The 27800-nt window shown below is 38.2% G+C and overlaps 2 protein-coding genes across 12 annotated transcripts in view; both read right to left on the reverse strand.

The window, feature by feature from the left end:
* Positions 1-12572, reverse strand: part of LOC114477920 (meprin A subunit beta-like) — a 34895-nt gene extending 22323 nt beyond the window's left edge. For 4 of the 9 annotated variants that reach the window (XM_028470631.1, XM_028470627.1, XM_028470634.1 and 1 more), the window contains exons 1-22: positions 11950-12572; positions 11705-11723; positions 11591-11629; positions 11462-11487; positions 11276-11354; positions 10955-11072; positions 9518-9696; positions 8767-8985; positions 8229-8390; positions 7900-8130; positions 4769-5221; positions 4517-4690; positions 4314-4419; positions 3352-3396; positions 3230-3274; positions 3021-3065; positions 2892-2939; positions 1189-1233; positions 1067-1111; positions 892-936; positions 769-813; positions 84-128 (exon numbers count right to left, since the gene is read on the reverse strand). In XM_028470631.1, the coding sequence (XP_028326432.1) occupies positions 84-128; positions 769-813; positions 892-936; positions 1067-1111; positions 1189-1233; positions 2892-2939; positions 3021-3065; positions 3230-3274; positions 3352-3396; positions 4314-4419; positions 4517-4690; positions 4769-5221; positions 7900-8130; positions 8229-8390; positions 8767-8985; positions 9518-9696; positions 10955-11072; positions 11276-11354; positions 11462-11487; positions 11591-11629; positions 11705-11723; positions 11950-12012 (2276 nt within the window). In that variant the 5' untranslated portion in view covers positions 12013-12572. Of the gene's footprint in view, positions 1-83; positions 129-768; positions 814-891; positions 937-1066; positions 1112-1188; positions 1234-2891; positions 2940-3020; positions 3066-3229; positions 3275-3351; positions 3397-4313; positions 4420-4516; positions 4691-4768; positions 5222-7899; positions 8131-8228; positions 8391-8766; positions 8986-9517; positions 9697-10954; positions 11073-11275; positions 11355-11461; positions 11488-11590; positions 11630-11704; positions 11724-11949 lie in introns of those variants that run through there. The other 5 variants (XM_028470632.1, XM_028470628.1, XM_028470630.1 and 2 more) reach the window with 5 other exon arrangements.
* A 2892-nt stretch (positions 12573-15464) lies between these two features.
* Positions 15465-27559, reverse strand: LOC114478502 (meprin A subunit beta-like). Of its 3 annotated transcripts, none has more exons than XM_028471610.1 (21): positions 27497-27559; positions 27343-27418; positions 27149-27167; positions 27033-27071; positions 26920-26945; positions 26716-26794; positions 26283-26400; positions 24971-25155; positions 24104-24322; positions 23140-23301; positions 22837-23067; positions 21956-22408; positions 21689-21859; positions 21498-21603; positions 21287-21331; positions 19469-19513; positions 19307-19351; positions 18970-19014; positions 18528-18572; positions 18102-18146; positions 15465-15839 (listed from the first exon to the last, which is right to left on the reverse strand). In XM_028471610.1, the coding sequence occupies exons 2-21, from the start codon at positions 27409-27411 to the stop codon at positions 15764-15766; spliced, it is 2223 nt and encodes a 740-aa protein (XP_028327411.1). In that variant the 5' UTR covers positions 27412-27418; positions 27497-27559; the 3' UTR covers positions 15465-15763. The 3 variants fall into 3 exon arrangements, 2 of the variants coding, with proteins under 2 accessions (XP_028327411.1, XP_028327412.1); XR_003675861.1 differs by having other exon boundaries at positions 15754-15839; positions 18980-19014; XM_028471611.1 differs by lacking the exons at positions 27149-27167; positions 27343-27418; positions 27497-27559 and having other exon boundaries at positions 26283-26585; positions 27033-27069.
* Positions 27560-27800: the final 241 nt, after the last annotated feature.

A 27800-nucleotide genomic window follows, 5' to 3' on the forward strand; every position in this document is an offset into this window, starting at 1 on the left:
TGAACCCTGTGATACAATAGATGAGAAACACTTAAAAATAGGGAATTCATCAAAGTATAAAATGTGAAATGAACTTTAAATACTTCTCAGAAGTAGTTGTTGGAGGCAGATCAGTGGTGGTGATTATTCTGCAAAAGTAAATGATTGAAACATTGATATTAGATTATTTCAGTGATGACAGTTTGGTTGTTAAACACCATTTTCATACAGTTTGTTAGTTAAACTATAGTTATTCTCCTACTGCAACATTAATTAATGAATGAGGTGTTCTACTGCCCTCTACTGACTGTCCTTTTAACTGTTCATTCATTCAGAATAAAACATGTCTGATTATTAGAACTGGGTGATATATCAAGATTTAGGACTTATCGAGATTTCTATTTTGGTGAAAATTACAAAATCGCCTTTGATGATATATTTTTTTTATTTTAGAACTTATTTTGTATTAAAATACTCATTTTAGGAGTCGCTACTTGAAAAGCTCAGTTAGATAGATTTCTAAAACAAGCCTTCCCCTAAACCAGTGGTTTTCAACCTTGGGGTCAGGACCCCATTTGGGTGTCATGAGACACCGGGAGGGAGGGGGTCACCAGATGTCTTCAAGAATCTAAAATTATATATTTTTTTTAACAATTAGAGCCCATTTTTGCTTATTTTTTTCTGCAGCTCCACTAAACTTGCCATATTTTACCTACAGTATTTTCATCACTATTTCTTGCCATATTTTTTCAAGGTTTTTAAAACTGAAAGAATAAAGAAGCAAAACACCTTTTGTCTTCTGTTGTTTCTGTAGGTGGTGAGGACGTGTGAATCCTGGTAAAGAACAAAATGAATTAATTCACTATTTGTAATGTGTATCATAGTGTAAAATGTGAAATAAACTTTAAATACTTCTCATAGGTAGTTGTTGGAGGCAGATCAGTGGTGGTGAGTGAGCTGCAGTAGATAATAGAAAATATTATGATCTACACGTGGCACACGGAGAAAACGTCCTATTTGATTAGCAACAAAAATGTAAAGGTTCTCATTTTTAAATTAAAAAAAAAAAAAAAAGAGGAAATAATACCTTTTGTCCTTTGTTGTTAATGTAGGTGATGAGGAAGTGTGAACCCTGTGATACAATAGGTTAGAAACACTTAAAAATAGGGAAATCATCAAAGCATAAAATGTGAAATGAACTTTAAATACTTCTCGGAGGTTGTTGATGGAGGCAGATCAGTAGTGGTGAACATCCTGTGATGTGAATATAAAAAAACTGAATCATAGATATAAGAAGATATTGAACTTGTTTCATTCCTTTGCAGTGTTTCAATTTAAACTGATACAGAGGAGAGTTCAGAGTAAAAATTTACCCCAATAACACACAAAACAACAAAATAACATAAAACGCTAATAAAAATATACAAAAATGACAGAAAAACCCATTAAACCACAAAAAAAAAAAAAAAAAAATGACAGAAACACAAATAAAACGAAAACACACAAACCCTTGGTTCTGTCCTGTAATAATATTCAGATCAGTCTTTATTCTTAACCCAGCGTTGAAGTGAACGCAAATAACACTTAAATCGACCACTTCCTCCTTGTGATGTCACACGCTAAATCGGGAAAAAAAATCGCCTCCCCTCCGCTGGTATCTCCACCCATGGACTCCACCCCCTACCTGATGAAAACTTTTGCAAAAGTCCACCATTGTTTTTCTCGCTAGCGAAGGAGTGAAGGTGCGTTCACACCGAACGCGACTGTAGTGACTGCAGTCACTTCAATCAACCGTGATGAGTCAACATAGTGGAGCTTTTTGGTCACTTCATTGCTCCAGTGATGTGGTGACCAGGGAACTGTGTGTGTGTGTGTGTGTGTGTGTGTGTGTGTGTGTGGAGCTGGTGACAGGGGAGAGAGAGGGCCTGTCACTTCTTCTCTGGTCGTACGTTTACAACACGTATTATAGACAGCGCCGCTTTTACAATTTAAATGATCAACTTACAGAGTTACTAAAGGATGAGTTCACCCAGAATGTAGGCTTATTCAAGAAATTAACCGCTATAATTTTGCCCCGGTAAATTGAGGAAGTGTACAGTTGCTGCAGCCGTGTCACTGTAGCGGGAGGGAGGGGCTGTGCCTCGGCTCTACAGACAGTGAAGGACGGGGCAGTTATCGCTTGACGTTGTTTGAAAATTTAAAAAATTTTTCAACTTTGAGTGACTAGGTCACACACAGGACCAAGTCGCCGAAATAGTGCACGTTGGATTGCTTGAAGTCGCATCATTCACATTGATTTTCAATTTAATCTAGTCGCTTCAGTCGCTTCTGTCACGCTTGGTGTGAACACACCTTTAGTGTGCCGCAGAAGAGAGGGGTAGGGGGAGGGGGAGGTGTTTGCAACTCCAGGGATACACCCAACGTGCTGTTGTATTGAATTTGAATGTTATTTGTTGGTTTTTGTCGCAATGTTTGCTGAAGAGTTTTTTCATGATCCCAAACTCCGCCCCTTTCTTCAAGGGCCCAGTTTGGATTTTGCCTTTTTTTTACCTCTTCTTCTCACCCATTGTTTCATATTTCTTATCTAAGACACGGAGCGCTGCAGTACTCCCGTACCTGTCCCCCATGTGATATGTTATTATACTTCATGTTTCTTGGTCGGGATGTAACTGAAACTGAATTACCCCTCGGGGACAAATAAAATTTTCGGAATCTGAATCACCCCCCAAACGGAGCGCTTTGAAAGAGCTGGATTATACAGGGTATTAAACCTCTTCTGTTGCTTGATTCATGTTGTGTTTTGACCAAACCCCAGCACAGATATGTCATTTAGACCACAGGGAACCATTTTAAAATCTGAAAAATGGGTATAATATGTCCCCTTTAAATTTGAATGACATCATACAAAATACCTTTTGCCTTCTGTTGTTTCTGCAGGTGGTGAGGTGGTGTTGTACATCCTGTTAAAGAATAAAATACATTAATGCACTATGTGTAACAGCATGTATCAAAGTGTAAAATGTGAAATAAACTTCTAATACTTCTCAGAGGCAGTTGTTGGAGGCAGATCAGTGGTGGTGAACATCCTACAAAATAAATGAATGAGAAATACATATTAGAATAATGTAATCTACGCGTGACACACTGGGAGAAAACTTCCATCTACGTGAACATTTCCTCCTCTTTGATCAGCAGCAAAAATGTAAAGATCCTCATGTAAAAAAAAACAAGAAAAAAAAGGAAATAATACCTTTTGTCCTTTGTTGTTAATGTAGGTGATGAGGAAGTGTGAACCCTGTGATACAATAGATGAGAAACACTTAAAAATAGGGAATTCATCAAAGTATAAAATGTGAAATGAACTATAAATACTTCTCGGAGGTTGTTGATGGAGGCAGATCAATAGTGGTGAACATCCTGTGATGTGAATATAAAAAAACTGAATCACAGATATAAGAAGATATTGAACTTTTGCAGTGACGAGAGTTTGGTCGATATTGAACACATTTTAATGATAACACTTGCTCTATTTAATATGATTGTTAAACTATTACCACACAAGTTGTTTCTTCGATGGTCAGGATCACGTTTATTAATTTGTTACTACATTATTACAGTTACTGGCTTTCTGTAATTTTATTTATAATATATTTCTAACATTGCAGAGCACCCCAAGTTAGTAAATAGGATATGCTTTAGCTATTTGATCAATTTAAACAGATATAGAGGAGTGATGACTAGAAAAAAACATACAAAATTACAAATAAATACAAGAAAAAGGATAACAACAGTACACTAAAATGACTACAACTCACAAAACAACAAAAATATACAAAATCAGAACAAAAATTGACCCAAAAACACAAAAAAAACCCCCATAAAACACACAAAAAAACAACAAAATTACATAAAAATACAAAAAAAATGTACAAAAACTATAGGAAAAAAAAAGAAAAAACCACAACAATAATTCACAAATGACAGAAAAACATAAAATCAGCAGACGCCTCTGAGGAAGAAGTCAAAACATGTCAAGAAATCAAAGTAAATTTCCTGAAAAAAGTTGTCTGAATAAAAGAAAAACCTTAACATGCTACATATTTTATTTTAGTGAACCTTATCTTTTATTTAAAATTGCTGCAGGTACCCTCTAAACTGAATTAAACTCTAAACTGAGCTATTTTAATCAACAAGAAATAATAGGTGAAAATATTCGTATCAAATTCTTGAGTTGTTGTTGGAGGCAGACGAGTGGTGAAATAAAAGCATCACGTAATGGCGGGTTTTTTGTTTCTAAGCTTTTTTTCAGGGTTTGTATTTCTTTAAGTTCTTACCGTGTAAAACATGGGCCGTCATCATTATCGTTGTGACTGTGTGTGATCGTCACAGGTTCCACAGCAGGACACGGAAGTTCATTTCCCAAAAAAAGAGGATTGATATCTATCAAAAATGAATCACAAAAAAACATTAGAATGACCTCTGTATGGGAAATCATTTGACATATATTAAGTGTAAATGTTTTAGAGGAAACACATGCCTTCAAAGCTAAATGTGAAAATTCCTGAACCTCCCTTGATAAACTCTCGAAATTTCAAGTCATCACGAGTGAGAAAAATTCTTCTGCCTGAAAGAAATCCGCCATAGGCTACTTCGTTGTTCTCGTCAATAAATGTTGATCCATTTTTACGAGGATTGTCATATAGATACAGACCTATGAACACACAATATGCAAAACTTTAAAGTTTGTAGAATGAATACATTCAGCAATCCTTTGTGTTTGTAATCTTACCATTGAAGATACGTTCTGGGTCAGTAGTGAAAGTGATTTGCTTGGACATCTGCAGCTGAATGTTTGGGTTCTGATCCAACATTTTTAAAGTCACTTGTCTGTATGGACAAGGCCACTCCAGCATGTCATCGTTTACCCCTGACACAAGCTGCACATAGAGTCCCAGAAATGTCTGAGAATTAAGAATCACCGCCACTCGGTAAGCGTATCCGTCTGGAGAGTATTGACGTTGGCTGTATAAGATGGTTCTGTTACGCTCATTTTCTAAGCGATTCTCTAAATCGTCAATCTGCATCTTCCCATGGGGACACTGTGTGTCGGACAGATTAATGTCATCGATTGAGAAGCCACCTGTGGAGTTCCCAGTCCCTTTGAGAACCTCAAACTCCACCTGGAAGTGCTTGGTGGCATTCAGTGAAACATGGTGAAGCTTCCAGTGAGATGTAGCTGGACCTGTGGAGACAAGTCTGGTTAGTTCTTATCACTTAGCCTAAGAAGTTAAAGCAAGATATCAGAGGTTTTCTACAACCTAAATCTGGTCTTCTTACAATGTTAAGCTATTAGCTGTTAATGTACTACAAGATGCTAACAATCCACCATGATGCAATAGGCAGAACGCAAAGGGAAATGCAGAACAGATGAGTAACCAGATGTAGATGACACACTCCAGTACAGTGCAACAAACAATAACAACATATCATTTAATGTGGTTGACCTCTGATGTTGAAAGTAATGAAATGAAAACATATACAGTAGGTGGCGATATGCACCTATTCAAGTTGGTTGCAACACTCCAATAACCAAGAAAGAAGAAGAAGACCATAGCTGTGTTTCCATTACACTTTTTTGCAAAATGAAAGTGATATTTCTAAATGTCGACAAAGTACAATTGCGCTTTGAGCCTCGTAACTCCCGTGAAATCTCATCCCGTGAGAATTCGCTGCAGAAAGATGGACGCTCCAAACCTCCTTATAACACTCTGTATTTCTTTGTAGTTTCACATCTAATGTGGCACTAATAATTATAATAAGTATAATGCTAAGAAATATCCTGGTCTCCTCTTCTGTCTAGACGTACATCGCCATGTTTTCTTGGAGAGAATTGGTGACCATGTGACCATGTACGTCACATCATGTGACCATGTACGTCACGTTCTGTGACGTGTATTTGCTGAAAAAGTGTTTCCATAGAGCTTCTGCAACACATTTTAATTTCAAAATGTCTGAAATTCCTCACGAAAGCGCAAAAACTTTTAAGCCATATTTGAGTGTTTTTTCAAAGTTCAGGCGTTTCCATTGTCAGGGCAAAATTGTTAGTTATGTTTATTAACATATTTACTCATAGACCTTATTCTTTTTAAGGCTTTAAGTTGAGACTTTTCATTTCTGCTGTCTCATGTTTTCTGCTCTCTTCTCGAGGTCAGCTTCCCAAAACACATCTTACCCCTCAGACACAGAGGCATGACACACTCACATGCCTACACACACTCACATAGTCACACATACACACCCAATACACATCCATTCATACACACAAACACCATACACGCACACACCTCCAACACTCACGACAATCAGGAGATACCAGAGAACTGGTTGTTTTGACCCAAAGAAGAAACTGTCTCTTTTCACCCTCTTCTTTCACCTCCACCCTGTCCTCTTTATCTCCTGGGGGGAGGAGGGAAATATACGTGATGAGTTAGAACTGTGCCACTCTGTCATTGGACGTCCGCCCGGGGCGGTCACTAATTTTGTCCATCTTTGTACTCCTTTTTATTTAGTTTTATAATAAACCTTTTTTATAAAATCATCAATGCCTCGCCTGGACTCCATCATTCAACCAGAGCAATAAATCATGTCTCCAAATGAGGTCAACTGCAAATTTGCCGTGACACCATGACCAGTTTTTATTGCACTATTTAGATTTTGCGCATTTCCAAGGGTAATGGAAACACAGCTCATAATACAGTGTATTCTTCACTCTACTGTACTTTCCTGCTCACAGTGAACTTTACATGTATTTGTTTTATGTTTAGCTTTTATACAAGTTTGACAGACAATAGCTGATCTGCTATTGCAAAATGAACCAACCTGTGACACGGGTCAGATTGTGGACTACTCAATCAGCAACCCGACCGGTATTTCTGCTGGTAAGAGTTAAACTGGGCATCCTTCAGTGACGTGTCATGACCACTAGGTTTGGGTAGGCAGGGTGTTGCAAATCGGGACGACCAATGTCGACACCAATGACAATTTTATATGTTTCTGCTGGCAAGTGTTAATCTAACAAAATCAACATCGTAAAATACCATTAAAGAAACAAACAATTATTTAATATAGCCTCCATAGTCTCCCAATAAGATATATCTCATGACACGGCAACGCATCCTTTGTTAGTGTTGGAAACACAGAAACACAAAGAAAATGTAACAACAACTCAGAACAGCCTCAGTGAGGAGCATCCACAAAGCCAATCCTTCCTTTTGTTCCATTCACTGTGGAAATAAGAAACATTTGCTGAAGGTCTGGTAGCTCAGATGTTGGTCTCCCAACTTTTAAAAGCTGTCGTTTTTCCTCAAAAGAAGGTTTCTTTATCATCTCTAGTGCTGTCATCCTGTCTGTAGTGTTATCCCGCCCACTAGCTAGAGAACGTAGCAGGGAACACGCAACGGCCTACAATCCCCCCTTGTTTCGGAAGTGTTTGCTACATTCAAGAAGAGACAAAATGTTTGTTTACAGTATATCATCAATGGCCAGAAACATTGGAAGAATATCTTGAGGTTGGGTCAGGTCACTTTCTTCACGAATCTTTGTAGAGTTGCCAGGAGAAAAAGAAACATGCTCGTCGGGGAGACATTGTCAATACATTGCAGAAGATGCTGACCACGGGGAAGCAGAACAAGTGACGGCCGACCTTGACCCCTTGTTTCAGAAGTGGCTTGTGACTATTAAGAAACTAAACCTAGATTTCTGTCTGATCAAATTGAACCTTAACTATGAGCTATTCAGAGAAAATAATGCAAATACTTTGCCAATTACTAACTACTATATTCTCAGTGTGGAAGTTTTTTTTTCTTCTTTTGTAAACAATGGTAAATCAGTTTTGAGGATTACTGAAAAGTTTGACATTACCAGTAATTTGTCCCATGAGGCGGGCAGTTCCTTTAGTGTCTGTTTTATCATCAAACTCTCTCATCCAGATGTTCAGTTGGTCTCCTTCATTTCCACTGTGGTAATAGTAAAACTGGAGACACTGGATGTGGCAGTCCCTTTTGGGGCTCATCCTATTGGTCTCCAGCCATGCTGAGTCACCCTCTTGGCCTGACCCTGTGTTGACGTGCATGAAATAACCCTCACCTTCCACTGAAAAGATGGTCAAATCAGTGCAAAGACAGAGGTTATACATTTATATTGAAGTTACTTTTGAATTAATATTGATAGTAGACATTATGAAGTCATACCAGAATCACCACTTCCACTGGGTAGATAGGTGTGGTCAGATGCTGGACCGTCAGAAACACTCGTCACCATTTCCCATTGAAGTTCACTCTGCGAACACTTGGTCATGTTACAGGTGCTTCCACTAATAAAGCCACAGAACATCTGAAAGGCAATGGTTGAGTCTGAGGAGGTGAGAGAAGAACACTGGTTTTAGGGTCATGAACAGATAAAAATTAGAAGATAAAAATGTGAAACAGTTTTTACAGTGAAGTTTTCTAATCACTTCTTGTTTATTTACAGTCCTTGTCACAATTTAGCATTGGTTAAACGTTTGTTCCTATCGTCTGTTCGTATTTGTAGATGTGCTTAAATTTAGAAATACAATTTTTAAAGCAACGCTGGGTTTAACAGAAATCCATCTAATCAAAAAGCATGAAGTACAGACATTAATGTACACTCTATAGATGTCTCTAGATTTCTAATTTAATCTGATCTCATTAGATTAGATCTTTAATATCTATTTTTTTTAAAAACTCCCTTGTGTCTTCATTCACTTACTGCAGCTGTAGAGGAGGTTCAACTCCAAAATGTCTCTTGGGCTCATATCCAGTCTCTGGCCAATCACATCCTGGAACGCTGGGTCGGTGGTGTTAATTGTATTACCAGTTCCATTATTGAACGTCATTGCGCCGTAGTGCATCACTGATAAATAATCATACTCCACTCCGTTGGTGGTGCTTTGTGAACTTTCAACTATACGAAAATTCTGTTCACGACCTGAAGCATACACAACAAAAGCCATGAGTCTATTACATTACATCACTTTGAAGCACCAGGTGTCTTGTAACAGGTAACAAAAACAACAAAGGCATGTTTATATTAACTTTGGTGAGTTTACTTAATTTCCTTATGTTCACCAAACACGCAACTGAGCTTTGGAACGAATCAAAAACCAAATACTTTGTTTATAATCTGAACACCAGAACTTCAGCCTCCCACCACCTTGTTGCTCCCATAGATAAACAAAGAAATGAAGACATCTTCCTCTCTTTGATTATTTTCTTTGCTGAGAAGTGTGCTACACAAGTACCAGAGGTTCATACAAGTGCATCAGATTTTCCATTAAGTTTAATGGTAAATGGGCTGGATTTATATTGTACTTTATTACCAGCTTTACAATATCGGCTCATTCACCCATTCACAGGCCAGTGGCCAATATATTAAATAACACCAGCAAAAAATATTCCAAATTTCAACCCAGCAGCTTTCAATCTACAGTCTGGACATCATAAATAATGCATACACAAACCTTTTTCGATGTTCTCTGTTATAATTGTTACATATTCATCTCTGTCAAATCTGGACTGTTCATGGTAGAAACCAAGTGCATGAAGAAGCTCGTGCTCAACAATGGCAACTGTGTCACAGTTTTGTCCAATAGAAAGCATCTGTCCATCAGGCTCCTGTTGTCCAACGAATGATTGACATCTGGAATGGAAAATACCAGTATCATTACTGGTCCCTTAGAGTTATAAAATCATCAGTTCTCAAAATGCTAAGATTGAAGGAAGGAGAATCCTAACAATCATTAAAATGAAATCACCCTTTTATGTAACTTTTGGCAAAGACAAGTTTAAAGGGGCAGTATTATGAAAAATTTACTTTATAATGGTTTTGCTACAGTGATGTACATTCCTTTAGCTTCATTCCTCCCTCCCTTGTTATTCCACAGTTTGTACAAAGTCATCTCTAAACGGGCCAGTTAGATTTTTCTCACTACGTGACATCACATTGCGGAAACTCATCCTCCTGACAATCTTGGCTCCTCCTACCCTATAAGAATGTGAGCTCCTCCCTCTTAAACTATCTTACAGCTAAAACAAACACTGTGGTTTAATATACAATATACTTTGTCATATTCAGTATATAAAGCTACATACACTAAATGTGTTCTCTGCATTTAACCCCTCCCTGAGGAGCAGTGGGCAGCAATAGTGGCATCTGGAGCATTTTTAGTACCCGTTATATTGACGCAATACGATGCAGTGGTTGGACAAAACAGTGGATTTTCACGTTGAATGGACCATTCCTGTAATCAGTAGATGATGACAAGAAAGCAACGTAGCAGCTCCGGTAAATGTTTGAAGCAGCTGACTCAGCTGATTTACTCTGCACGGTGCACACACATTCTGAAACATTGTTCGTCTGACTCACAATCACAATAGTCGCCTAAATAACCAAATAACAATGTGTTTTACTGTAATGTGCAGTTTTATGGCTGAAAACAATAACAAGAGTCTGCAATGGACTGGCACCCTGTCCAGGGTGTAACCCGGCCTAGCGCCCAGTGTGAGCCGGAGATGGGCACCGGCAGACCCCCGCAACCCTGAAAAACAGGAACAAGAGGGTCTGAAAATGAATGAATGGAATAACAAGTGTGTGGATAGCAAAAAAAAAATAGCTGTGGTGATCACTGATCCCCCTCGCAAAAAGTCTGCATCTACAGACACGCCCACTCATGAATATGCATAAATAGGCCCCAAAACAGCCCGTTTTTAGAACTGCTCAGAAAGTCACTTTTCAGAGGCTAAAACTATGGAAAACAAGCGAGTTTTGGAAAATAAACCTCAAATACTATATTGTTGGGGTTCTTAGAACAAATGGAGATGGGTGAAAAATATCATACTGCACCATTAATTTATTTGTAGTAATTACTTTATTATTTGAAAACAAAAAAGGTTCATACCCGTTTAGATTTTGGATGGAAAGGTAATATGTTTCTGCTTCCCTTGGCTTGAAGTCAATGCAGGTCTTTAACCTAAACTGCTCCATGGCTTTCAGGATGACTCCTTTGGCGTTGATCTCTTCCATTGTTCAAGTATTGCAAACAAAGAAAGATTACACAGTTAACTTTTCACAGACGGGTGAGTCTTTTTTTCTTTGGTGCTGATGTAGTGGTGGTTCACACAGTCCCCAGATGAGCAACAGACAAAGAGCTGATCTTTGAAGTAGGCCTTTAATATTCACAGAATAGTGTAACATTTAATCTTAATTAAAATATATTTACCGAGGTTACTGTTGAGGACATAAGGAACTGGAGATGTCCACAGCTTCCCACTTATAATCGCACTCCTTGTTATGATTGGCTAAAAATAATACACGCAGTAAAACCATGCAAAATGTGGCCCAAAACATAGAGATGTAATGCATACATTTTGATATGTTTTATGGCAAACACTTTAAGGTTACTCACCTCCAGAATATCACCGGTCATAAAATCTAAAAAGAAAAAGAAAAAAGAAAGATAATAAGCCTACTAATAAAACGCTAAATTAAATTAATAAATTATTACATTTTATACACAAAAGATGCTTGCTTTTACCTTTGTTTATGTCTGTTATGTCTTTGTCCTCACCAATTTCTACAAAAGAGCACCAAAAAACAAATTATAAGGAAACAAAATCAAATATTTACAAACAAATGTTTTCCCACTTACCAAAAGTGTCTGGTTCAATCTAAAAATGAAATAAAATGTAGTTAGTTTTTTAGTTTAGATGATAAAAAAACTACCATACATTAGGCACTGTTCGTAACAGTCACTATCTGCAGCTACTATTAAGTGCTAAACAGTTAATATAAAAAAGCAAATTGTCATCATACAAAAACCATAAACTGCAACAAAGCCTGGAAATGAAAATAGTAATAAAGTTTAAGAGTTTAAAATAATGTATATACACTTACCAAATCAGAGAGGAAAACTGCTGAAATACTCAAGATGATCAAAAGGAAAAAAATGCCCTTCATTGTCAGTGTCTTTATCAAAAAAATAAACAAATCAAATCAAAATTATTATTAGTTGGAGAATTTAATCTAATTAGATGTAGTTAAGTCTCAGTTTAGTTCATTGAGAATGTGTTTATGTCTGTTCCTCAGCTGCATATGAGAAGGTTTGGCTGTGTGACGAGGAAACAGCTAAAAACAAAGCTAAATACCAGTACAGTACAACCTGTCATTATCAACACAAAGGGCATCTAGTGTTTATTATAATGTCATTACTGGGTGTGTCACAGACTTGGTTGGGTTATTTGACAAATGTGTGCTTTCATCTCTTATGCTGCTGCTCAAAAAATATCAGATAGTAAGAGATGATGGTTTCAACACCAGTGTTGGGACTAATAAGATACTGTAATGCTATAACATTTGTTGGTAATTAATACTCTAATGCATAACTTTTAAAAGTAAGTTCCTCAGGTACTGTTACTTTATTGCAGGGGTTCTCAACCTTGAGGTTGCAAGACAAACTAAACATATTTTTTGAACAATTTGGGCCCATTTTTACTTTTTTTCTGTAACTACTCAAAAACTTATTTTTATCACTTTTTTGTGCAACATTTTTGCTCTTTTTAATGCATTTTGCTACATTACTCCCATTAATGACACTTTTACATCAAATTCCAAAGCCTTTTCTGCACAATTTTTCCACTTTCAAGACATGTTCAGCACTTATAAACCCTTCCCACCACTTTTCCACCTAATGTCACATATGTTGACCAATTATTGTAACTTTTAACCTCTTTTCATTGTATTTAATGCTTTTTTTTTTGCCAATTTAACCACATTCACAATTTATCATGCCCTTTATTTCCCATTATCTACCCATTTCTGCCACTTTAAAATCTATATTAACAATATGAACCCTTTTTACCACTTTTTTTTGTCCATTTTTTGCCACTGTTTGCAACTTTTTAACCAATTTTTGTGGATTTTAAAATCCCATTTTACCACTTTTTTTGGTCACTTTTAACCCATTTTATTTCTGATTGAAACAAGCATTTCCATCTTTAAGATGACTACTGTATAATAATAATAAACGTTCCTGGATAACAGTGGATATTATTCAGATGAATAAATAAATGTGGTTATCACAATAATGGACCATCATTTTACTGACTTTATGGATGGACCCCAAAAAACTCTCCCCTTTATTCCCCCTTATAGATGGTCCTGTCTCCACATGACTGTTCTTCAATGTTCATGTCTGTGTTCAACCAACTTCATCTACAGTGGGGGTCTCCACTCCCTGGGACCTTTATTTTGGGGATCACAGGCTCTACTATGTTATTTTTATGAATGTTTTTGTCTAGCTGCGATGTAGATTCAGTATCTGCTGCCAGAAACTGTATTTGTAATCAATGAAAGTACGACAAAGATAGAAGCCGCTCCATCCACAGTATGTGGTAGAAAACACTGGAGTTGATTGCTTTAAGGGCAACTAACAAGCATGTCAGCATGTCCAGGTCACACACGGCACATGGAATTTAATAGATCAAAAGTAATAATTATAACAATTTGATGTCAATGGAGCGAAACTGTTTGGTTGATCATGTAATTATGTCTTAATTGTCAGTTTTGCCTGTTGTTGTTTTCTTTCCTTTTGTGAAAGAAAAAGTGCTATTTTTAGTTCAGTTGCGATTCATCTAAATGTTGAAATAGTTCTAAATAAAAATAAAGCTCTCTTAAACATTCGCATCAAGTTTTCCATGATTGGTAAGGGACATTCTCTTGTGAGTGATTGCTTAGGCATCCATCCATCCATCCATCCATCCATCCATTTTCAGACAAACTTGTTCCTGTTTTTCAGGGTCGCGGGGGTCTGCCGGTGCCAATCTCCGGCTCTCTTTAGGCTCTGGGCGGGGGATTGCTTAGGCATATCAGCCAAAAAAGGTATTTTGGAGCAGATTGAAAATACTTCAAACACTAGTATTAACTTTGATTAAAAAGAATTCTGCTGGAGATTTCTTCCCAATAAAGAGAGATTTCTCTCCCCACCGTAACTGATGCTTGTTCATGTGGAAGTGTTGTTTTTTTTTAAACAGTTTTATATTTTGTGATGAGCGCTACGAGATGATCATTGTTGTATTTAGCACTATATAAATAAAGTTGAATTGTATTGAATTTAGGGGGAAATACAACCTTAAGGAGGGCACAAGCCAGTATGTCGTCAGGAAGGGCATCGGACGTAAAAGCTATTCCAAATTAAACATGTTTATCACTCCAATGACTTCCATATCAGATCGGTTTATTGGTCGAGGCCTGGGTTAACAATGCGCGCCATCGGTCCTGTTGACCTACAGGGTACCGGTAGAACTTGGACAACTGTAGACCTCTCTCACAACTTCCGTTTTTTGTACCGAAAATAAGCACTCGTTGTGGAAACCTACTTCCTGTTGTGGTCAGGGCAATGGGTAAACAAGCAACAAGCAAGAGTTCTTGTAGCGTACCGGACTGTTCTTGTAATGTCCAAAAGCAGCCTTATCTATCATTCCACTCCTCCCCTGTTAACGATGAAGCTAGACAAAAATGGGTTCAGGCTATTCGGCAGGATGAAGGTCCAACATTTACAATTAAAAAGGGGAGTACAATGTCTGCAGCAGACACTTTACACCAGAAGACTACGTCTTGGGGATCATTGTTCGCCGCTCGAAACCAGAGTCTGTCCCGAGCCTTATTCCTTGGAACAATTACACCTCTAAAGGAAAAAGGGAGTCTGTGTATGAGCGGTTCCAAAAGCAGAAGCAGTTAACGTCGGTAGGAGTCTAGGTAAAAGAGATTGCATAGAAAGCTTTGAAACAGGACCAAGATTATGCAACGTCGCCGCCCGCAGATAAGAAATTCTACCTCCTTAAATGCTAACGTTATGTCTTTATGGTAGAGAAGTGTGTTGTCTTCTTCAATCACTGTAACAGTTTGTCAGTATTTTGCCACAGCTTAGTTAAAGATGTAAACGGCATTCCTTGCCTCATATCGATGTGTCTAATTCCCTAGTTATGTTGTTGTGTAGCGGACACACTAATGATTTGTCATTCTAGTTAACATTTCAGTAACAGTTATCCTGAATGCACTCTGACATTACTTACCTTGATACTTATGGACAAATTCTTTGTGAAAATATTTGTATCCTTCATCCAGTTTCTTCTTCTTGGTGATGGAGTTTTCCTCCACAACTCTTGCCACGTCGGCAAAGGTAATTTTTGGCAAATCTGTGAAAGAAGTTGTGTATACTCTCTGATCCATTTCTGATTCCGGCTTTCTGCTGTGTTTACATTTTACCGGAAGTCTGCATACACTACAATTGCGTATTTCCTGTTATTATGAGAAAGGTCTGTTGAGAGAAAGGCAAGAGTCGAGGACTGAAAGCAGGGCTTGATTTCTTTTTCCCTTTTTTTCTCGTTTTTGCAAATAAAAGCAGATCAAGATGATGTTTTGCAAACATTTATTATGAGAATTCTGTTGAGAGACAATAGTAATGTAATAAAATATTACAATTATGACCCACCCACAGAAGCAGACCACTGTGCATTGGCCTAAAACATCAACAGAAAAGGAAAGCTGTGATGATTTCAAACCATTCCAAACCCCACAACGTCCTATGAATATTTTCTCTTTTATACATAAACACTATCAAATCGTATTATCAACCACAACCAATATTTCACAAAATAATGCTTATTTGCAGGGGATGTTCATATAATATTAGATGAATTGGAGATGCTCATCAATGCACCAAAATCAAAGCCAGTAGAAAGATGAGAACAGGAGATGCCACCATTCGGGGAGACAGACCAAAAATACTGCAACAGAAAAGGGGATTCTTATTTCGCTTTTGTACATCAAGGCAAAGATGTTTTACATTTGTGTGTTAAAGATCAAGCTTGTTACATTATTATATCTCCTCCTTGAACTGTTGCCTTATCATACCTCATCATATGGGCTATGTTGGGGACATCCAGACCCTGAGAGGGTCACCCAAGTCAAATTGTAAAAAGGCAAGACAAATAAGCGTTCAAAGACTGATAGATAGAAACATTAGCTTCTGTACCTGGCCTGGAGCAAAGGCCTGTAAGGGAGGGCCCAATGTGCGGGCTTTAGCACATTGAGCCTGGCCTAGCCCAACCCAAATGAATGAGGTACTGAGGCACCATAAACCCCAGGCAATGAAAAACAAGCTGAAACTGACTTTTGAGACATGGTCTGTGTTGCATGGGGCCATGACATTCTCCCCTAAATCTTTTCTCTTTCAGCAGGTACCTCATCAAGAGCACCTGCTTGATTGGCTGCAGGAGGGAGTCTGCCGGCTATTTAAGGCCTGCCCTTCATTCTGTGAGGAAAGCTGGGACAGACTGGAGAGGATGCAGGGCTGGGCTGAGCAGATGCTTCATTTTGTTGTATTTATTTAGTTTAATATTTTAGCTTGGCCTGGGAGTGACCGGTAGTCAATGTTTTCATTTATATATTTAGTTTAATCCCAGTTTTCTAATTTAGGGAGGGGGAGTAGCTTCAACGGCCCTATAGGGGTCGGCCTGCCTCCCCCTGCATTTTGTTGGTTTCAGCTGGAGCTTCCAGGCCCTTTTAGTTTTTCCACTTTTTGTGAGTTTTGATTTATTTAATTAAAAACACTTAAATGAATCTTTGTGTGATGTCCTTAACTATGTTCTGATCTTCTTATTTCAAGCCATTTGTTCTTTTTGTACTTTCCTTGAGGAGACCATAACAGTCTGTCACTTCTCTGGTGGGGAAGGTGCTGGAGCTGGTTGAAAAGGTTGAGGTCTAGTTACCGACTCAATATAGTCGGCCTTACCTCCACATTCAGCATTGGCTTTAAAACCAAGTCTATGAAATGAGCTGGGCTTTCTCTTTTGGCAGTATTTGATCCAGAAGATAGTTGGGGCTTTGTGACTCCCTCCAGACTCTAAGACCTGTACATTGGGCTTAACCCTAGTGGAAAAGATGGTTGTTTCCCTGCGTGTTCAAAGTGCATTAATGTAGTTGTTATCCTTAACACGGAACTGTGGATGTAATTTTTATCTTCGCAGGGGCACCGGACGGGACATGAGAGGTTATCAAACTATTCCACATGTGTTGTGGATTTAAATGAGGCTTAAAACCAGGTCCTCTGGGGCATCCTGTGCAGGGAGCTCTGGGAGTATCGGTTGTTTGGTCCTTTGCTAGCGGATATTCAGTTTCTAAACCTAAGGAGCAGGTCTGTCTGACCTCTTCCTAGTGATAGTTGGAATTTATTAGAGTGGCTCATTGTTACCGCATCTGTAAAGGACTTTAAAGGACAGAATATTCAGGCACAGTTGGGGGTGGGATTGGGGCGGAGGCTAGCTCAGGGGTCAGAGAAATTACACTCCGTTGTTATCTTGGCCCCATGGCACCTCATATCACTTCTAATTTTGAGACCATGGTTCTTGCCATGGTCCACTCCATGTTAGGTGAGAGGTCCAGCCTCAAGAGGAAGAGGTTTTATTTTGGATCTTGCTCACTAGTGTGGGTACAAGGAAACAAAATGATGGCAGGCAAACCAGGGCGGTGTTTACAGTAATGCTAAAGCTTAACCAGTTCTTTTGTTCTGCAAAGTTTTTACCTGTCATTCAACATTCCAACACTCATCTATTGCCACATGCTTTGGCTAAAGTTCAAAAGATGAAGATCACGAGTTTAAACGGCTGAAATGAGGTTTCTCTACATGATTTCCAGGCTTAGCCTGAGCGGTAGGGCGAGGACATGGAACATCAGGTAGGAATGTGAAGTAGAGCTGTTGCTCCTCCACATCCAGAGGAGCCAGTCAAGAAGGAGAGTTTGGCATGTCCAGTGGGGATGAGACCTCAGAGTAGACCTAGATTGGGCTACTCTGCTAAGAATTTTGCCTTCGCAACACTGACCCGGTCAGAAGAAGGAAAATAGAATAGAACATTATATGTTGTTGCATTTTTTTTGGCTTTACGCTTGCAGATCACTCAAAGTTAATTAAGATGTGTTTATTTTATTTGACCTTCATGAAAAGTTTTAGGTCCTTCTCATTTTTAAAACTGAAAAAAGAAGGAAATTACCTTTTGTCACCTGTTGTTGCAATAAAAGGGATAGAGGTTCGAATCCTGTAAAAGTAAACAATTTGAAAATTACTATATGTAACAACAAGAAAATGATCTAAACATGTATGTTAGGATAAATGGAGTTGGTGATATTTCCTATGAGAGTGAACGAGTGTATGAATGGTTGTTTTAATCAATAGAACCAACACCAATGTCACAAGATATTACTGTTCATTGCAAATATCAGCCAATAATATCACCCATAATTTACTGCTTCCCAAGGCTTTCCACTACAGAGAGCCTAAAGTCAGCTGGGGTGGGCTCCAGAAACCTTGTTACATTTTTGCGTTTATTAAGAATGAGGGTGTTTAAAGACTTGACTGTGACTTATTTTTTGATCATTATGTTGTTTTTCTAAATATCAAGGAAAAAAGTGAGAGATACCTTTTGTCATCTGTTGTTGCTATAGGCAACAGGGATGTGTGGATCCTGTAAAATTAAGATTATTGTTAGTTGGTGATATTCCCCATAGGAGTGAACACGTGTGTGAATTGTTGTTTTTATCATTAGCTTGGCTCTGTGAACCTGCCTGACAGCCAACATGAGATGGAGATCAGCACCCTGACCCTGACTACTATGATCAGCAGGTAGAGAAGATGGATGGTTGATTAGATTAATAAAGTATATGCTCCTATGTCTTAAATCTAAACCCCTGTAGAGCTACCAAAATTAGCCTGAATGGGCTCCACCAACTCAATTCAGGCTAAGCTGGTGAACATGAGAATGTTTTGGGGCATTATTGTCCTTATTGATCTTTCTGTTTGACCAGCATTAATTGTTTAAATGTTTTCCTTTTTTCTAAGACTGAAGAAAAGATGGAAAATACCTCTTATCACCTGTAGTTGTAAAATGCTGTAAGGTGGCGTTGAACCTGTAAAAGTAAAAATAAAACATCCTGCTTATAACATCACAAAAAACACACATTCTACATAAAACATCCTCAGTACAAAATAAGACTCATTCAACTTCAGTTATTGGAAAAAGTGACACTTTTATTTATAGCAACTTAAACAAAAGTGCATCAGTTTTTCTATATCAGTAGGAGAACCGACACCAATGTTACCTGATATTACTGTTACGAGGGTATTTATTAACTTGACTATGACTTATTTTTTTGATTATAATGTTGTTTTTTCTAAATATTGAAGAAAAAAGTGAGATACCTTTTGTCATCTGTTGTTGCTATAGGCAACAGGGAGGTGTGGATCCTGTAATAAAAAATAAAATATTTGTAACAATAAGAAAATGTTCTAAACATGTATGTTTTGGTGATATTACCCATAGGAGTAAACGAGTGTATGAATAGTTGTTTTTATTTTGGGTACCTTTTGTCATCTGTTGTTGTTATAGGCGGTAGGGAGGTTTGGGTACTGTAAAAAGAAAAACAATAATTTTAACACAGATTTAAAAAAAAAAAAAAAAAAACATGTATATTCAGTTATTTGAGTTGATGTTGAGTTTAGGAGTGAATGAGTGCATTAATTGATGCTTATTATCAATGGTGACTTATCAACAAAATCTGTTCAGAAGTCTGTCAAATAAAAATATGAGTTTAAAGGGTACCTTTTGGGGAAATGTATACAGTAGGGATGTAACGATTCACTCAACTCCCGATACGATTCGATTCACGATACTGGGTTCACGATACGATTTTCTCACGATTTATTTTACAAAATGGGAATGTTGACAAATGACTGAAAAATATCCCTTTATTTTTTTGGGGAAAATACTGTACTATTTTCCTTTTATTTTTCATTGTCAAAAGAATTCCTTGATAAACTATTCAAAATGATGCAATTTAACTAAAAATAAATCTTGAATGAAATAAATAAATGAATAATACAAATGAAGAAGAAACCTATTAATTAAAATTCTGGTTCTATAGTAAACAATTCAAAACTGCATAATAGTTCTTTTTCTTTTTAAAAGTGCAACTGAAAATGTATTTTGTGCCTTAACAATTGGACTTAAAAAACCCCAAAAAAAAACAGTCATTTTACTGTATTTACGTCAGATATTTGTTTAGACCAGCAGAGGGCGCTAGTATCCCAGTGGTCGGTTGGCATGCAGTTATTCCACCAGTAAAGAAGAGAAGCTATGCTAGCAACAGTGCTAATAGAAAAACGTGACTTTTACAGATATTCACGTAATATTACAGATATTCTTTCGGTGCTAAAGGGGTAATGAATTATTTATGAGCATGTTTAACAGTAAATGGCGGCCAGAAAGAAAATAGTAGCAGATTCCGCCCGTAACGTCCGCTTCTGGAAGGATTAATATATAGCGCCCTCTGCTGTTTCAAAAAAGTACTGCAATTCAATTTTCAGAGCATCGATGTGAACCGTGGTATCTATGAATCGATTTTTAACTGCCTTACGATTAATCGTTACATCCGTAGTATACAGTATAACAAAAAATGTGTTTAATGCATTAAAAATAAAGAAAATATGTGCACCTTTTTTTAAAAATTATGAAACAACACATTAAAAGGACTTTTTAGAAAAATATATACCTTGGGTCCTGAATAAGGGAGAGCCACCATTTTGGTCAGGATGTGACTCACGTTCGTTGATCGGGGTGGCCCATCACTACAGGTACCCTTTAATTATTTCTGTCTGTCACGATACACCCTGACAGTAAAGACCAACCAACTATGGACTCATTGAAGCTAAGCAGGTCTGGGCCTGGTTAGTATTTGGATGGAGACCACTGAGAATTCCAGGTGCCACAGTGGGGTGGCAGTCGCTCTAGTGTTATCTGTCATTGTGTCCTTGGGCAAGGCATTTCACCCACATTGCCGAGTATGAATGCAGTGTATGAGTGAGTGTTGGTGGTGATCGGAGGGGCCGATGGCGCACTATGGCAGCCTCACGTCAGCCTGCCCAAGGGCAGTTGTGGCTACAATAGAATGAAAGAATAATGCCTTAATACTGTAAAGCGCTTTGAGTGTCTATGATAAAATGCTATATAAAATCCAGTGCATTATTATTAACAGATCCAGATCCCTGTGCAATCAGGGGAACCGACTGAACTGACAGGAGGAACTCGCTTCTATAAAGATGATTCTGTGCTTTTTATGACCCTCAGCAGTAAAAGTGTAAAGGTCCTTTTCGATTTTTAAACTAAGAAAAGAAGAAAAATACCTTTTGTCATCTGTTGTTCTAGTAGGAAGTATGAAGGGAAGGATCCTGTCAATATAAAAATACAAATAAACGCTTTTGACATGTACTTCATTCAAACACTTAATGAAGCTTAAAGGCTGACACCTATTGTCATGAGCTTTTGGTCATGACAGAAAAAATCAGGTCGTGGGTATGGTGGTAAGTGGTTTGGTAGATGGTTAAGAAAGCATACCCCGTGAAGCATGGGCCGTCATCGTTACCGTTGTGAGGATGTGTGATGCTCACTGGCCCCACAACAGGACAGGGAAGTTCAGTTTCCTCAAACAGAGGGTTGATGTCTATCAAAATGTAAACAACACACACGTCAGAATGACCTCTGCAGAGTGAAGAGGTAAAACTTTAGAGGAAATATTAAATTCATGCCTTGGAAGCTGAATGTGAAAATGGTAGATCCCTTGGCATAGTCTTGAAAAGCCAAGTCGTCCTTCTCACCAAAATGTTTTTTGCCAAGCAGAGGTCCGGCAAAGGCTTCTTTGTTGTTCTCATCCAAAAATGTTGTTCCATATTTCCGAGGATTGTCCCATAAATACAGACCTGTTTACCGCAGGGTGTGATAAACTTTAAAGCACCCACTGTAGTTTGTAGGATTATTAGGTCTACATTAACGATTTATTTTGTGTGTAACTTTACCATCGTCATCAACAGCTTCTGGGTCACTGGTGATGCTCCTTTGCTTGGACATCTGCAGCTGGATGTTTGGGTTCTGATCCAACATTTTAAAGGTCACTTGTCTGTACGGACAAGGCCACACCAGCTTGTCATCATTGTCACCCGACACAAGCTGCACAAAGAGTCCAAAATGGAGCCGATAGAGCCTCACGGCCACTCGATAAGCGTATCCGTCTGGAGAGTACTGACGTGGGCTGTATAAGGTGGTTCCCCGTTTCTCACTTTCTAATCGTTTCTTTAAATCGTCAATCTGCATCGTCACATGGGGACACTCTGTGTCGGACAGATTAATGTCATCGATTGAGAAGCCACCTGTGGAACTCCCAGTGCCTTTGAGAACCTCAAACTCCACCTGGAAGTGCTTCATGGCGTTCAGTGAAACATGGTGAAGCTTCCACTGTGACGTAGCTGGACCTGGAGACAATTTTAACTGGCCATTAATACAAAAAAAGTATCAAACATTCAAAACATTTTCCATCAGTGTGGTTCATGAACAACATCTGGTTAGCAATTGCCCCTAGCTGTTTAGCCTGAGAGGTTAACAGATGATTTAGAGATATTCCTTGATGGGATCCGTTTTCAAAGACTATTTAGCTATGTTAAGGTGTCTGGAAAATGCAGTAAGAAGCTAATGTGCTATGCACTGGGCATTTAATCGTAAACTGATGCTCACCCACTGTATTCTTACTGTCAGTCCTTAAGCTAAACTTATTTATTGCTGTTATTACAGGTCAGGATGTCAAATAAGTATTAACTCATCATTTTGTCACAAGAATAATAAAAAAAGTTTTTTTCAGTTTAGTTTTTTCAGCTTTACAGATGATTGGTCAGTTTGACATTACCAGTAATTTGTCCCATGACCCGGGCAGTTCCTTTAGTGTCCGTTTCATCATCAAACTCTCTGATCCAGATGTTCAGTTGGTCTCCTTCATTTCCAGTGTGGTAATAGTAAAACTGGAGACACTGAACGTGGCACTTCCCTTTGGGGCTCATCCTATTGGTCTCCAGCCACGCCGAGTCACCCTCGTTTCCTGATGCTGTGCTGACGTGCATGAAATTACCTGCACCGTCACCTGAAAACATGGTCATAGTGGTGCAAAAATGAGTATGTTCATCTTCAAGTTACAAGCGTTATGAAGTCATACCATGATCACCACTTCCACTGGGTAGATTGGTGTGGTCAGATGTAGGACCGTCAGAAACGCTCGTCACCATTTCCCATTGAAGTTCACTTTGCGAACACTTGGTCATGTTACAGGTGCTTTCATCAATGAAGCCACAGAACATCTGGAAGGTGATGGCTGAGTCTGTGGAGGTGAAGAAATAACGCTATGTTTAGGGCCATAAACAGAGAAAGATAAAAATGGGAATTATTTTTTTAATCTGTTTTTAGTAATGTTGATACATGTATCTCCTCGATACGTGTATCTCCTCATTCTCTCACGGTAAACATCTTAGCTGCAGGGCTCTGCTTAGGACTTCTATGTCTAGCTCAGGTCATCACAGCGTAGAGCAGGGACTTACAATCTGTTCCTGTCTGTTGTCTGCTCGGACGATTTACGGTAGCATAACACCACTGAATTCTGCCTTTTGCTTAGTATCTTGAGGTGTCAGCATATTTAAAACCAGCATAATACCCTGCTAAATATATTTGGGTTAGTTTGGTTTTTCTGTTAAAGTTTACCTCGTGCCTGTTAGTGTGAGTTTTGCTGCAAAGCAAGCTAGATATTTAAGTATAAGTTTGTACTCCTTCCATTACCTCTTCAGTCATTCCCAATTTCACATCAACCACTAAACCACCACATAAACCACTAATACTTAATATAAAATGGTTACTCATAGATGCCCTGTTATGGAGATCATATAATCACTGACATTTGAAGAAACGATATTATCTAAAACTACCTATTCTTGAACTACATGAGATTAATTAAAACATGCATCATCAGAGCCTGACAGTTCAGTGGTGTCTAGTTAAAGAAATCTACCTTCTGATGATGTCAATGTTACCGTCAAAGATGGCTCTAGTGTCGCAAACCAATTCTGATCTCATATGATTGGTGACAACAAATACTTGGTTGCTTTTACTTAATATCATCAAACACTTACTGCATTTGTAGAGGAGGTTCAACTCCAGGATGTCTTTTGGGCTCATTTCCAGTCTTTGGCCAATCGCGTTCTGGAAAGCTGGGTCTTTGGTGATGATTGTGTTTTCTTTTCCAATGCTGAATGCCTTTTGGCCATAATGCATCACTGATGTGTAGTCATACTCAATTCCCTGGGTGGTGCTTTTTGAGCTGTCAACTTTTTTGAAATTATTTTCAAAACCTGGAAAATACACAAGAAAAGTATGAAGTAAATATTGTGCATTGCTTTGAAGCTGCCATGAAATGATGCCAAGTAGTATTTGTTCATGATACACAGAGGTCTTCAACTCCATCCATGAGGTAATCAGTCCTGCATGTTTAAATTGTTACCTTATTCCAAAATACCTTACTTTAAGAGGTTATTACTATCCTTGAAGGTATCTAGCTACATGAAAACAATAACAACTCAAGTGGAGAGTCTTGTTGCAGGTTGACCAAACAACGACAAAAATTCTAATAAACTAGCTGTCCTTAAACTGTAAAATCTAGCTTTGCTTAAAGAATAAGTTTGAGACCCCTGCAGACACCAAGTTCAACATAACAAACGTCATTGTTGTCTGTACATGAAAAACATGCATGCACCATCACAAATTGAGCTGGAAGATAATATCGGCCTAAATTTTCCATAAAATGTAATAGTGGTTGAAATTGGTTATTGAAAATCCATACCTGCTGCTCTGCCTCAAGCCTCTGAATTTACTTTGTTTATGGTTAAACAGTGCTACCTAGTGGTGGAACATAATATTGTTTGGCTTTCCCAACCTGACCTTTCAGTACGACCATTTCCCTAATATTAATCATCTCTAATCACAAAGAACAAACAACAAACCTGGCTCGATGTTTTCCATGACAATTGTCACATATTCATCTCTGTCATATCTGGACTGTTCATGGTAGAAGCCAAGGGCATGGAGAAACTCATGCTCCACAGTGGAGACTTCACCACAGTTTAGTCCAATAGAAAGGGTCTGTCCTTCAGGCTTAGGTTTACGACGTCCGATTCCTGAAAAACATCTGGAATGGAAATTACTGGTGATTAGTAACGGTAATTCATAGTTCTTATCAGTTGTCAGATTCATTCTTGTACAATTGAAAGGAGACTAATCACCATCATGTGTAAAGCAAAGACATTTTTAAAGAAGCAAAGGACAGGATCTAGAAATCAGACTCCATAGTGACACCACAATGGTCATCAGCCAAGCTGCCGCAGGAGCGTGGATCTACTCTTTAGGACCAAAGCTGATACTAGAGGATGAATACCTGACCACTCCCTGACGAGACCCAACAGCACCGGACGAGTCGGGTTCTGACAGATATTTATAACTTTGGGTTGGGTTTAGTCACATGTCGTTTGCGCGCAGCGTTTTTTCTTTCCTGCTGCAGCTGCTGTAGCTTTGAAGAATACAGCTTTAACTGTAACAGTGAGAACAAGATCCCAGTGGATGTAGATTGGAGCAGAGGAGGACAATGGATTACCCTTTTCTTTGATAAATGGATTATGTAAATAGATCTGATGGGTCTCTTGCGTGCACTGCGCCCATTTGTGTTTGACGTTCGCTTGTTATCCGTGCTTTGATCTGATGTTTACATTAACAGTTTTTTTTTATAAAATCAGTGCTTACCACTAAAACAAACATAAATGTGTCATTTGTTTAAGGTTTTTACTGTTGGGTCGGACCCAGATGACAAAATGCAGCCCGATCCACACTAACCGTGACATGGTTATTTATTTACTTGCCGTTCATGTGACAGTTTACTGCAAGATCTGTGCACATGCCTCTGCATACATCTGTGGAACCAAACAGTAGTTTAGTCCACCGTGCTTGTCTTCTTTCAGTCTCCAAGCCGTCTTCTTCTCATTCTTTTTTATTTCCGGGGTATTTCCACGTCGTTGAGAACCCGCACCAGCGTTATTTGACTTGACGCCTGCAGAGCTGCGGTGGGAAATCGGCCCCAGAACAGCAGTACAAATCACACAATCTGTTCAAGGCAATACGTAGAAATGTGTGTGGCTCATTCTCTTTGGTTTTGAGCGTTTCATCAACCATTAGGATTAAAAGACTTAAAATTAAAATTATTAGCCCTATGCTCCTTTAATTTGCAATATATATATATATAAATTAAAATAAAATAAATCATACCCATTTAACTGTTGGATATGAAGGTAATATTCTTCTGCGTCCCTTGGCTTGAAGTCGATGCAGGTCTTTAACCTAAACTGCTCGATGGCTTTCAGGATGACTCCTTTGTTGTTGACATCTTTCATCATTCAAGGATAGTAAAGAAAGAAAAATTATACAGTTAACTTCAACAGACGGGTGGGAATGAGTCTTTATTTCTTTGATGCTGATGTAGTGGTGGTTTGCACAGTCGGACTCTCTGCAGGGGAGCTTAGTTCTGCTCTGTCCTCTTTCCATTTCTCTTCTCCAGTGACTCCACAGGTTCTGTGTAATTGATATTTAATGAGCTAAAGGTCCAAAACTATAAAAATCAAGACTACACTGAGCCACACATAAAAAGCCTGTAATATTCACAGAATAGCTGAACATTTCATCCTAATCAAACTATATTTACCTAGGTCCTTTTGCATTATATAAGCAATCGGGGATGTCCACAGCCTCCCACTGGTCGTCGCACTCCTTCCTGTGGTTTCCTTTATATAATACATGCAGTAAAATAAAAATAAAAAGTCTTTTGTATCTGTAAAATACTTACACATTGATACGACTTTAATGGCAAATGCTTCTAATAAGGTTCAAGAAATAAAGCCTAACTCACCTCCACAATATCATCAACCATTAAACCTAAAAAAAAGGCATAAGAAAATATTTTAAAACTGAAATGTAATAATGCAATGTGTTGTGTTATCCTCAAAATATAGTTGATTTTACCTTTGTTTATCTCTGTAATGTCTTTCTCCTCGCCAATTTCTACAAAGGAGCGACAAACATTAAACATTACATGAAAGCAGAACCAATTATTTGCAAAAAAATATATTCCAACTTACCGAATGCATCTGTTTCAATCTAAAAATGAGAATAAGGAATAAAATTAAACGTATTGGCTTAGGTGATAAAACAATGCATGAACCAGGTACTGCTTGTAACATGGTTACTGTTATTATCGGTGTAATAAGTATTTTATTCTTCATTGATGTACAACTGTAAATTTCAGACATTAATTTAACTTGTAACCACTTACTGGATGTGAGATGACAACTGATAAGAGAGTAAAGTTGATTAAAAAGAAGAAGTAGCCTTTAATTGCCATGGTGAACCTTTAAAAAACAAATAGAACAGATCAGAAGCATTTAACTCAGAATGGTAAAACCAATAGAAAGCCAGTGTACTTTTACCTTTTGCCACCACGCCGATCTTTTCCTCAGTTGCGAATGAGGGACTTATGAAGCTGGGCGAAGATTTAAAGCATCGCGAAAACAACACAAAACCGGTTCTGAATATTTCACTGTACATGGTGGTCACCATGCATGCAAAGCTTTGTTTAAAGTTATGCCAGACATGTGAAAAACTGCTTCTTCATCTCTCAAATAAGTAATAGGTCTTAGCATTACGTAACGACAGTGACAATCTCTAAGCCTGCTCGTCGTCACATACTGTTTAAATGTTCTTATTCATTGTTCTGCCATAACGACACAAAGG

Source organism: Gouania willdenowi, chromosome 16 (assembly GCF_900634775.1).
Source record: "Gouania willdenowi chromosome 16, fGouWil2.1, whole genome shotgun sequence".
NCBI lineage: Eukaryota > Metazoa > Chordata > Actinopteri > Blenniiformes > Gobiesocidae > Gouania > Gouania willdenowi.